Raw genomic sequence first — 12495 nt, 5'->3', positions numbered from 1 at the left:
TATAATATTGGTATGAGAAAAACCGGATCTGTTTTAAAAATGAACAGGATTGTTCTATTGATTATGCCAAATTTACAATTCCACATTTTATTACATTGGCTATGAAGTAATTATAGAAAGAACCGGATTATAGTATCTTTAAAAAATTCTTTTTTAAATTATTATAAGCTATAAAACAAAAATGAATTAGATATATATTATTGCTAATTACACAATAATAGATGGTAATATTAATGAAGAGAAGGGAAATTCTTGGATAAAATAAGAGGAATATATGAAGTTTGATTGTAATTAATTTATAAATATTTAATTTGAATAGTTAATAGGAATAAAAGAAAGGCAAAATGTATGCTATAGTAAGAATTTGATACAAAATAAGGCAAAACTCGAAGATAAAATCGTGATTTGTTAATTGATTAGTTATGATTAAATAACTGTGAATAATTATAACTTAAAAAGCAAAAGGAAAAAGAAGTGAAGTAGCTGAATTATTATCTAGAAAATTCGGGATAATACCGGATGCAAGTAAATACCGGGAAAATTTTTGAGGAAATTCGTTTAAAAAAAAATCATGTAAAATAACAAATGATATTATCAGTTATGGAACAATTAAAGCAAAATTCAAAGGATTAGATTAATAACATTTTTTTCAATCAGCTGCTTACTTTTAATTAATATTGTGCTTATAAGACTTTAATTAAAAATTCTATTTATTTATTTTTCCAATTATGCTAAGCAAAGTTTCTAATTTTTTAATGAGATTTGTTATCTTATCATTTTAACAGATGAATAAATTACTTTTTTTTTTATTTCAAGTTTTCGGAATAACTTATATCTAAATAACTTATGCATTGTTATACATTTACCCAATTATTATCATCGTTGTCGTTTGTTACTAATTATTTGAAAAATTAATTTGTCATTACTTAATTGTTATTATTATTGTGTTCTGATAATTAATTATTTGCAACAAATTTTACAGGATAATATCGGGATGAATTACAGTGAAACAATTACTTTTTTCATTGTAATTATAGCAAAAATTGATTGATTCGATATAATCTTAATTATATTCAAATTTTTGTCTTTAAAAGGAAAATTTAATCATCTCATTCCATAGCGTCTATGAATGAATAATTGTCACATTTAATGTAACCAAGGTTACAATCAATTTCTTCGTTAATGAATTTATTATTTGGGGTCAAATGAAAACAGAAGTGATTGTCTTTGTGGTAATCAAAGAAATGTAATATTGGGATAATCGTTGGGAAAAAGGATAGAAGAAGGGATGAAAAGGAAGGGAAAAGGAAGAAATGGACGCGAAAGGTTGACATCATGATCGGTTGACATTTACGAAAATTTTTTTTGAGGTTAAGTTTTGAAAAAGTGAACTATTTCTGATTTTTTTTTTCATTTTCCTTCATTCTCTCTCTTATTTCTCAAAATGATCAGTGAAGGTTAAAAGAAAGATAAATAAAGAAGCAAAAATAGAGAAGGCCACAGAGAAGGGAATGATAATGGAAAGTCACAATACAATCTTAAACCGAGTTTAAAAATTTGATCTTTTTTATGTTCATTGACCTCTCTTAATTTTTGAAATTAAAAAAATTTATATTAATTACATAATGAGTGTTAGGAACAATGATCTCTTGTGATAATTAAATTAATATTCGTAATCTCAAAAAGAGAGTAAATTCAAACTTCATGAGTATCACTTTTACAATACAAAAGGTAAAACTCTGAACAATTCGAAAGCTTCGAAATCAAAACCATGTGCACACCAAACTGTCAAATCACGACTTTTGTTTTCTTACTCTTTTCCGTTTTTTTTTTTACATGGAACAGAAACTTCTAAAATGCCGTTTATTTGGTTGGAATTCGAAGAAAACCCTTTCATCCAAAAAAAAGAATCCAATTTCAGATAATACATTCAAGATATTTTGTAATTTCTAAAATTCCTCCTGCTACTTAAAGGAAAACATATTCTTCACATTTATCAAATGAGAATCATTTTTACTCAAAAAGTTAAGTATCTATGGAAGATAAATTACAATGACAATTCTTCGTATGACAAAAATTCCCGCCTTACCCTATTTTCTTCTTGTTTCATATCTTTTCCTTTATTCCATCCTACTCATGCATGAACATATCGATTCCTTGTCTCTTCTAATCTTTCTTTTTCCAAGCAAATATTTCTTTTTTTCATGAATCCGAAAAAAAAAAAATACAATTTTGGGTGACGTTTCCGCATGACCAACATCTAAAACCAGCTTTAATATAAGTTTTTTTCAAAGGAATACATGAAAATCACGGTAAAAAAAAATCAAATAAAAGGAAAAATTTTCAAGGAAGTAACAAGAACTTGTAACAAATGACGATGGAAACCAATATATAATTTATGGCATTGAAGGTATGGAAATAAAAGGGATATAAAAAAGATAAAATTTTACATTGCAACGTTATAATTATTACGATATTTCCTTCGTTTTCGCTTTTTTCCTCTCTTTTTTTTCATTGCCTCATGTTCTTGAAAAGGAAGAAAAAACGAAAACAAAGTTATACCATTTCAAGGTAACAAAAAAAAAACAGTGTATATGAATAGGTAGTTTAATAATTATAACGCTGATATTGAAAAGGAAAAGAAAAAAAAACACTAATCTTTATCTATGGCAAGCTATCATTTCCTTTTCATTTCAATATCATATCCATTCTCACATGAGTTCCGAGCAATAACTGCGATGGTCAGATAGAGCAATTTCCGCCTCAAAACATTTGATGCGTATGTAAATGGCATTTTGAAATCCCAGCGAAATTTAGAATAAGAAATAGAAAAAACTACAAAGTTTATTGTATACCATCGGCACCATAAATCAGTGACAGGATCACTTTCCTTTTTCTATAAAAAAAATCATGAATGAATTTCACACCACAATTATTTTTCCTTTTTCAATATGGACAAAGCACATTATTGCAAACTCAAAGGAATTTTGTTTAATACTGAAATGGTAGGTGAATAATTTATAGAACAAACGTTGTCGAATTTCACACGGAATACTCAAACAACAAAAAACAAATCCACATTGACCAATGTTTCATCGAAACAAGATCTCGACTTGTGAACTTTCCTCAAAAAATAAAGTAACATGCTAGCGCAAATATGCCTGAATCAATGATAAACATGTCCTTGTTGCAATAACTCTCTTTGCAATTGATTTTGTAAGTCAGCCAATTTCTTTTTCAAAACAGAAATACCGCTTAAAATAATATTTTCTGCCTGAAATATTAACATTTAACTGAATACATTATTTTGAATAAAAAAAAATGTGACCTAGAGATCCTTTCTGAAAAAAAAAGTTTAATTAAGATAAAATCGTGAAACCAATGAAACCCGTATGGCAATGTTTGGAATTCGAGATCTTCAAAGCTCAAAATCTTGTTTGGTTCGAATCTTCTAGTACATTCAGGAAACGAAAAAAAAACGTGACAAAGAATCTTACCTTTAAAGCTCCAGTAGATTCAACTGTAAACCAGAATTTGTTTGGTTTAGCCATCGGATCGAAAGACGCTTCATACTCATCATCTTCTAGTTGAGAATATTCACTTTTCGGCCATTCTTCTGGTTTCGCTAACACCGTATGCCTGAGCGCATTATCAGGATCATATTCAAATGATACGCAACATGTTGGATTCCATTTCGCGTGTTCCTTGCCAAATCCCTATAAGAGCACGACTACTGTAAATCCCTAAGTAACATTAAGTTCTGAATAATGTACATTTCAAAACCGATAAATTAAGAGATTTCAGAACCAAATATCGAATAACAAATTTTAGATAAATCCTATTTTTTAAATTGATTTTAGTTTTTACTCAAATCAATTTTCAAATCTTGGTTGATATCTCAAAATGAAGGTCCTAATGGATTTCTTTGAGAAAGTAATTTCTCCACACGTGAAATACCCGTTAATTATTGAGATCTAAAAAGTTTCACACATATACGGTGACAAAACTATATTCTGATAACATTGTAAATATGGAAATATAAAAGGTTACAATGTAAAATATTTACAGTTAAATGTAGCCCAATTCAACAGTAACTAAACAATAGTTTACTTTTTTGGCAATGCATTTAATATCAACATCCTGGCCTTTCCTCAACTTAACAATGAGAATATCATCACTGGCACTTTCTTCGGCATTACGATTACGTATATGTACGCCACATGCAGGAGCTACATCTGGATTACTAGTTTCAAGATCAGCTGTTGTCACTGCCCTTATTCCCTCATCGTCACAACGTACACGAAGCCGCATTTCCACTGCACAAAACTGACAAAATTCTGTACATTGACAATCCTATAAACGAAATGGCCTAAACACAACGATGAGAATTGCCTCGAAAGATATAAACGATATAGCATTATACTCTAACATGATCAAAAAGCCGTTATTGCCTCATTGCTTTAAGTGCTTCATTAATGTACGTGGTCCATGCAAGCGAACATCTAAACAGCACAAACCCGTGAAAATTGCATCTGATCTACGACCGAATCTGATGTTAGAGGTATTAAACCAAGACGATGAGCAATGAATTCATCGTGTAAGACACTTGTATTTGATTCAATTTGCACCCAGTCAATTGCTGCAAGCATACTTCAAAAAGAAATTTAAACTACAGAAGAAAACAAAGCATGGATTAATTGCAAATAACTACAAGTAAGTGGCTCATACCTGATTTGTCATCATGAATATTAAAAAAAAGTACAAATTTTTTCAATACCCTATCTCTATTAGTCATCAAATATATCAAAGCATATTACCTTATGTATCACGAACCGATATGTTAAAAGGATTTTCATTTTCCAGAATGAACTCAAATTATTGAAATTTACCCATAGTTGGCACTTCAGCCATGAAAATTCGTCGTAATGAATTGGCAACGCTTAAATCAGTGTCCTCCAAAACAAATCGCACAATTTCATCATTTAACGCAGTGATTGCAACATGAGGTTGATTAGCATATGGCATCCTAAAAAAATTAGAACACTGCAGAAAATGAGGAAGGAAAAAAGACGAAGAGATGATATTTTCGATTTTCAAAAACGTAAACAATCATAGTCACCTTTAATACTCTCCTCTGTATTACTAGACCGATCATTTCAGTAAATGCTACTAAATGGTACAATGATAAATGATAACTAAATGATTAAATTAAATCCGATGGTTGAATTAAAAAACTGATTAAAAGTAGGAAGAGAGAAAATTGTAACTTGATTCATCTATAACCTTAACAGAAAGCACGAAGAGAAAAAGTTGCAATTTAACTCATCTATAACTTTAACATTCTAACAAATCAATTCAACCAATTTCCTCTGCTTTACTTATGGTTGTATTCTTTATCATTTGCAACAATTATCGCCAATAAATATCTAACACAAATTCTTGTAATCTATGAAAACTATAAATGTATATAATTCCTAGGAATTCTTATCAACAATTTATCGTATCTTCCGTTACAGTATCCACCACAACCTAATTATTCGTAGTAATTACAATACATTGTTAATTATATAACCTTACGATTGATTACAATTATACTACCACCAAATTTCTTCCAATCTCTTATCGTCTGCCTATTCTCCCTTCTATTTCACCTTATTCTCAATCTCTGCAACATATATTTCCTTATTTTATCATTCTCTGTATCACTCCGCAACATATATCACTCCTCTCTCTAATATTCGCTAAGAAACCAGAATATTAATTAATTTGCTATATCAAACCAACAAAATTCTTGACTAAACAATTCTGTTGATTGAAATGTGGTCCGTTAAATCATGCATGATCGAACTGTTATTATCAGTTGGCTAATTCTTGGCTAATTGTTTTATTAGGAGGGGTGTAGGATTCTATGGTAAGTTAAATCGTTCGAATATAGAATTTTCAGCTAAATAGTTAAGACAGGCAGAGTGGTAACTTAACAAATTTGACCCTTTCAATGACATCGTTACCATCAAAATCATCAGCGTCGGGTAACAGTTCGTCTGGAATGTAAGTAATTGTTTAATTTCCATTTTCTTATGTAATATAAAATTCCATTCATCATTTTTGCTAACAGATCATATATTTTATTAAAATCTTAAGAGAAGAAAAATAGGGAAAAAGAGTTAATAAAAGTGAAATTCGAAATAACATATATAACAAGATGAATAATAAGGAAGAAGAGATAATTGGTGATAAATGATAAATATGCAATTTGATCATATTCTCCTCCTGTAATCCTCTCATTTTCACCATATTCTGATTTACCATCATAGGATTTAATGGGAATGTTTGGTATAGTTATGATCATTAAAATGGCTTGAGATTTTGCGAAGATTGCAAATATATTTCAGATTATTTCCTGAAAAAGTATTGATAAATGATAACAGAATATACCCACCATCTGTGCTTATTTACATCCTGATATTTTTTGAGTAAATTCTCGACTAGCATTAGGATTCTATCAGATATTAATGGGATTTGAAAGTCAGGGTAGTATAGCTATCATATCAACGTAATTACTATGAGATTAATAATCCAATGGTTACTTGGTGGTAATTATGTGTAGTATTGGACTAAATGCAGATTTTATAAAAGGAGTGCTAAAGTAATTTGAAGCGCTTGATTTCTTTCCCTATTTAAAAATATGTTTATTGAAGAGATTCATTTGAGTTTTTATAAGAAAAGTTATGTGTGATAAGTATCATATTACCCTAGGATTTGACTGATGAAAAATATGTGGAAATATTTCGACAATTTATTTCAGATATGCTTGGATACCTGAATCGGATAACAGTTGTATTGCCGGAATACCGATGCCACCTCAAAATGCTAATGTCGAAGTGCCAACACCACGAGATGATCAAACGGCAGCTTGGGAAAAAGCACAAGAAGCCTTGAAAAAGGTTAACGTTTCAGCCACTTCCACCTCTTCGAACATTTCATCCATGACATCATATCATTCTCAACCTCAACCCGACACACGGTCTCAAATATTGCACTATTATCCATGGATGGAACAACATGCTCTTGGAATGTCACCATTTATACCTCGTTTACCACTACCGCCACCACCACCGCCACCATCGTCATCATCGTCATCGCTGTCTTCATCGTTTCCACCACCTCCACCTCCCCAAACCTATGGTATAACACAGGAAAATTCGTCTTATATAGGAGTACATTATGGTTTTACTCCATCAGGCACTCATTTACCATCATCAAATGGAAGTTATCATCCAGATTTCATGAACCCATGGGCATCGTCAAACGTTGCTCCTAGACCACGGCAATTCGGATTTAACGGAAACAGATCAGCACCAGTAACAGCATCAGGAGGAGGCGAATACGGCCGAAATAACAGTGTACCACAGCATCCTATACGTTTTTCAATTAATCGTCCACGAGGACTTAATACTGCACCAGTTTTTCATCAGAATTCTCAATCATTTGAACTAGAATCGCCAAGTATACCAGATCCCGTTAAGTAAGTCTTTTTTTGTCCTTTTCTTTCGTTGTTTTGCTTATGCAAGTAACTTATCGAGTGCAAACTATCTAATCTCTTCTTTCAATCAAAGCTATTAGTCATTTAACTAAAGAAGAGCGAGATTGGAATAGCAATAAGTTGTTCAATTTTCTTCTGTTGGGAACAGAAATCTTTCCGAAACAATAATTGATTCTTGAAAAAATTGACAAAAATTTCAGTACCGCTTTGTGGCGTGAGATATCGATACCTCGTCGAGATATAATTGCTCATCTAAAGTGCTTTAGCAATCAGTTCCTTACTCAAAAAGCATGTTTTTAGGAGGTATGTGGAACGTTCATATTTGGCAGTGGAAAAGAAGGAAGATCGTGACAAGTTAGAAGAATATTTCAAACAAAAACTAAATCCCCTATTAATATCCGGTGCATACAAAGCGGTTGATTGGGATCGTGTAAGTTTGAGTTTTTCTTTTTCTTTTTTCATTTTGTTAATTCTTTTTTCAAAGTTAACGTTTGAAATCTTCGCTAGTTTTCTATAGTAATCTTTAGTGATAATGCTGAAAATCAAACGAAATTACAGTTATTGAGGTCTGCATATCTTTCAAAGTTAATGTTGTTTGTGCATGGACATAGTATGGACAGAATGATTTAGTACTTAATTTACTCAGTAAATAAACTCTTGGCAATTTAGATTGCTCACTTTTTTCTCGTTTTCTGCCTTTAACCAATAAACAGTTATTGTGGTAATTGTTTTGGGAGTGATATTTTTTTTGGAAATAATATTTTGGGTAATAAGGAGTGCAGAATCATGTTTCAGTAACAACTTTTTAAGATTTAATTGTTTTGGGATTTTTTTTTCTGGAAATGATGTTTTGGGCAATAAGAAGTGCAAAGTCATGTTTTAGTAACAACTTTTTTAAGATTATCTTCTTTTTAAATTCCTTCCACAGTTTGTCTATTCTAGGAGCCATTGCCTTCCGAAGTGAATTTTGAGCTTAAAATGGGTTGGACGCCAGCTAGTCAGCTGAAAAAAGGTTTAAATACAACCGCAGAAATGGAGAAACGGTCGCCGAAAAAGTCGAAACATGAGATGAGTCACCGAAGGAATTCACGATCTCCTCCATTTCGTGAACAGTCTAAAAGACGGGTACCGTTTAGCCCTCGTGTTCGTCTTCCATCTGATGAAGATAATTCGGTTGATGAACAGCCAAAAGTACGTTTTACTTTCTTGGGGGAAAGAAATGTTTTCGTAATAATTAGTGAGAAGTTCTTTGCGCAAAATTTTTTTTTACACAGTTAAATTTGATGGACATGAGATTTTAAATCTCAAAAAATTGGGAAAAGAAGGAAGGTATCTTATATGGAGTAAAAGTATTGAATGCTGTATACGCTTTTACTCTATAAGTACTGCAGAGTAAAAGATATATAGTATTTTATTCAATAAAAACATAAGGCATTTCTTTTCTTCTTCAATACAATGACCTTAGTTCAAACAAACCGCTGCCCAGAAAAAGAAGAAGAAACAAAAGAAGAATAACGGAAAGTCTGGACGATGGGCTGCTGATGAACGAAGTAACGCGCAGCGTGAAGAACGTGCTAAACGTTTTGCTCGAGATGATGAAGCACGACGAGTAAAATTCATGGAAATGCGACGTCGTCTAGATTGGTATATTGATCGAGAGGGAGAACAGGGCACCAGTGATAAGGTTGTTGGGACATGTATGGATATCGAAAAATCTTATTTCCGCCTTACTTCGGTTAGTTTTTCATTCTTAAGTTCTTTAGATCGAAAGGTCTGTGGAAGTCTCTCTTTCGTTAAACCCTTCTTAATAGTTTATTCTACGACAAATATATGCATACATACATATATATCATATAAATGCAGCTATTTTTTACACAGTTCCTTTCATCATACACTTCTTTTTTAGGCTCCAGAACCAAGCACAGTGAGACCACTGAAAGTATTGGAAAAAGCACTGAAGTTGGTGCAGCAGAAATATGCAACTAATCGAGATTATACTTACGCAAATGATCAGCTGAGAAGTATTCGTCAAGATTTGATGGTAATTTACTTCACTCTGCCAGAAACTGCAGATATTCTTTACTCTCGGAACAAGCAAGATGTGTTCCGAGAGTATAGAGTATTTGGCAATTTTTTCTTCTTTTTTTTCTTCTAAAATAGTTTCTTGCTTTGTTCTTGGACCTTACTCAGTTTCTGTTAGTCTAAATGATAAAGACATTATAGAAAGTGGGCATTTTTCGCTTTTCGAAAAGGCAAAAAGGGCATTTGAGTTCTTCAAAATCCAGAAAAAGAAAGAAGAGAAAAAATCCAGAAGACAAACTGGTCAAGGAGCAAGCTAAATGGAGATTTTATGTGTGCATAGTGGGTCAGCCACTCCAGGCCATGTTGCTCATATCTTAATGCTATTACTGATTGTTGTGTTGAACTTTGTGACCAGATCATTTAGACGGTAATTCAAAGGTTGAGAACATTATTAATTATGGCAAATGTTTAGATCCAGTGTATAAGAACCGACTTTACTGTAAATGTTTACGAGACAAATGCACGGATTGCACTGGAGCAGGGTGATCGTGAAGAATTTAACCAATGTCAGAGCCAGTTGAAATTATTATATAAAGAATTACCTGATTCTCCAAATCGCCATGAATTTACCTCTTATCGATTACTTTATTACATATCAGTTGCAAATACTATAGGTATGATTTATTTTTATCTGTAAATATTAGGTATGTTGCCCATGAAGGAGAATACGTACTCAGATACAACGATAGGTTGGCAAGTGGTCAAATGTTCAATACAAGTGACATTTTCAGTTAAAATTTTGCATTCCAAGAGACAAAACCAAAAGAAAAATAAAAAAAAGCGAAAAAAAGAAACAAAAAAAAAGAACGCCCATCGATTTATTCGATCTTTCAGATCAAACTACCCTACTCAGTGAATTAGATGAGAAAGCGCGGAAGGACCCCTGTCTTTCATTTTCATTGAGAACTCGTGAAGCTTGGGCTCTTGGAAATTATGTGAAACTTTTCCGACTATATCAGGAAGCCCCGAGGATGGCATCATATGTAATGGATTTATTTTTGGAGCGAGAACGGAAGGCTGCATTAAATGCTTGCCTAAAATCGTAGGTTGAATTTGTCTTATCAGTGAACATTCTGTAGTTTTATGACAAATTTGGCTTTAGGACATGATTTCTTTCTTTTGCTTACAACCACCGATATTAGAAAAAGCAAGTCTGTCTTTTATTATAGTTGTTCAAAAAAACGCTGTTTATTTTATACGTCGTCTTTTTTATAGGCTTTATAAAATTTTCTTTTTCTATGGTATTTTTTTAAGGTCGTTTTATCCGATAAAAATGAACCGTATTATTTTGCTTCTTCCATTGTAGAAACAACAGGAAACTTTGATTTATCCTTAAAGTTGTTTAAATCCTACGAAGCCAAAATCCAAATTTATGTTTGATTTGCAGATTTCGTCCTACAATAAGTGTAAAAATATTAGCATCGAGGTTGGGTATGGAAGAACCGAAGTTATGCGAATGGTTGACAACATTTGGAATAACAGCTGATGATGATAAAATTGATTGTCGTACCTATAGCAACACAGTACTAGCATAGTAAGCTTTCTGTATGTATATGTTGATTTTCAAAATTCTCATTTATGATACCATTTCATTTCGATTTTAATTTTCATCACGGGCATATTTTGGTCTTACACTTAATGAAGTTTTCATAATCCCTACGTACAAAGAATCTATCGCCGTAACCACCCAACTTTTATATGTTTGAAATATTGTAATATAGCGATTGCTCATGAAAGTAGCATTTTTAAAATTGCTATTTCTTTAGCTGGATAAATTTTCAAATCTGAGCTTTTGAATTCCAAATAAAGGGAGTATCAAAAAGGTATTTCAGTTCTAGCGTAATTTCAAGACATAAATGATTTCAAAGACTCAAAATCAGGGTTTATTTCTAAAGAGGAAGTTAACAGTGTGATATTCATTTTTGAAGTCATCTGTTTTAGTGAATTCTTTTTTCCCTTATCTATCGTAACTTCAAAAAAAAAGGAAAAATCTCCCTTGTAAGAGCCAGTAAGTAGATATTGTAAGATTAATAAATAATTTTTTTTCCTCGTTACTTTACATTTTATATGAAATTTTCAAAAGAAAGGTTCAGGGTACCTCAAAATTTAAAGACACGGTAAGTAAAAGTGAACTTTAAAAAGCAGCTGTCGGGAAAGGCGATAAACTGTTGATATCTCTGTCAGAATTCACCATGATTAATTTTGGTTCGGATGCTTCAGTTACTTTTCAAAATGAATTCACATAATAATTTTTAAATTATAATCGATAGCAAATTGCCGATTGTAATGCACATTCATGATTTGAAATTGTTTCCATGTGAAAGAATCTGTTATATGAAATCGACAATATTTTTATTCACATCAATTCTAGAAGCGATGTGCAAAGTGTAACCAAGTAATTGTAAGCTATTAGCTTTGCCATTTATTGAATAGAATTTGAGTCTTCGAATTTTCACATTCATTTAAACTATTGCTTTATTTCATTAAATTAATAACTTTTACATCTTCTGCCTAGGTAATCTGGTAATCTGGTTAAATAATCTCAATGGTAGCTCACATAATGAAATGTTAATGTGAAGAAATGGAATTTCACTTTTAAAACATTAAATTTCATGGAATTCAGATTTCATTTAATCAGTGCAGCACATAATTAGGTGAAATGTTTCAAATTATTAGCTCCACTAAAAGATACAATGGATGAAATTAAATTAATATGGTGTGAACCGTCGAGAGTTTTGTTGTAATAATATTGGTGAAATACGCGTTGGGCTAGCCAAATGATCATGTTTAACTGCTTTAACCAAACCTGCTGTATGACTGGGAAATATGCTGAAAAATATAATTTAAGTTAAAATATAATTCTGGAAATA

The 12495-nt window shown here is 31.7% G+C and overlaps 2 protein-coding genes across 2 annotated transcripts; one reads left to right on the top strand and one right to left on the bottom strand.

The window, feature by feature from the left end:
• Window positions 1–3085: 3085 nt before the first annotated feature.
• On the bottom strand, window positions 3086–5032 carry LOAG_08410 (RNA polymerase Rpb3/Rpb11 dimerization domain-containing protein). Its single transcript, XM_003143944.2, has 5 exons — window positions 4890–5032; window positions 4518–4639; window positions 4111–4353; window positions 3498–3716; window positions 3086–3274 (listed from the first exon to the last, which is right to left on the bottom strand). The coding sequence occupies exons 1-5, from the start codon at window positions 5023–5025 to the stop codon at window positions 3167–3169; spliced, it is 828 nt and encodes a 275-aa protein (XP_003143992.1). The 5' UTR covers window positions 5026–5032; the 3' UTR covers window positions 3086–3166.
• Window positions 5033–5842: 810 nt separating this feature from the next.
• On the top strand, window positions 5843–11463 carry LOAG_08408 (GANP family protein). The gene is made up of 9 exons (XM_003143943.2): window positions 5843–6048; window positions 6806–7525; window positions 7844–7973; window positions 8486–8734; window positions 9009–9278; window positions 9450–9584; window positions 10038–10239; window positions 10460–10667; window positions 11013–11463. The coding sequence occupies exons 1-9, from the start codon at window positions 5996–5998 to the stop codon at window positions 11158–11160; spliced, it is 2115 nt and encodes a 704-aa protein (XP_003143991.1). The 5' UTR covers window positions 5843–5995; the 3' UTR covers window positions 11161–11463.
• Window positions 11464–12495: the final 1032 nt, after the last annotated feature.

The sequence above is a fragment of the Loa loa genome (genome assembly GCF_000183805.2).
Source record: "Loa loa unplaced genomic scaffold supercont3.372, whole genome shotgun sequence".
NCBI classification, from domain to species: domain Eukaryota; kingdom Metazoa; phylum Nematoda; class Chromadorea; order Rhabditida; family Onchocercidae; genus Loa; species Loa loa.
This window is presented reverse-complemented; position numbering and strand designations above follow the sequence as displayed.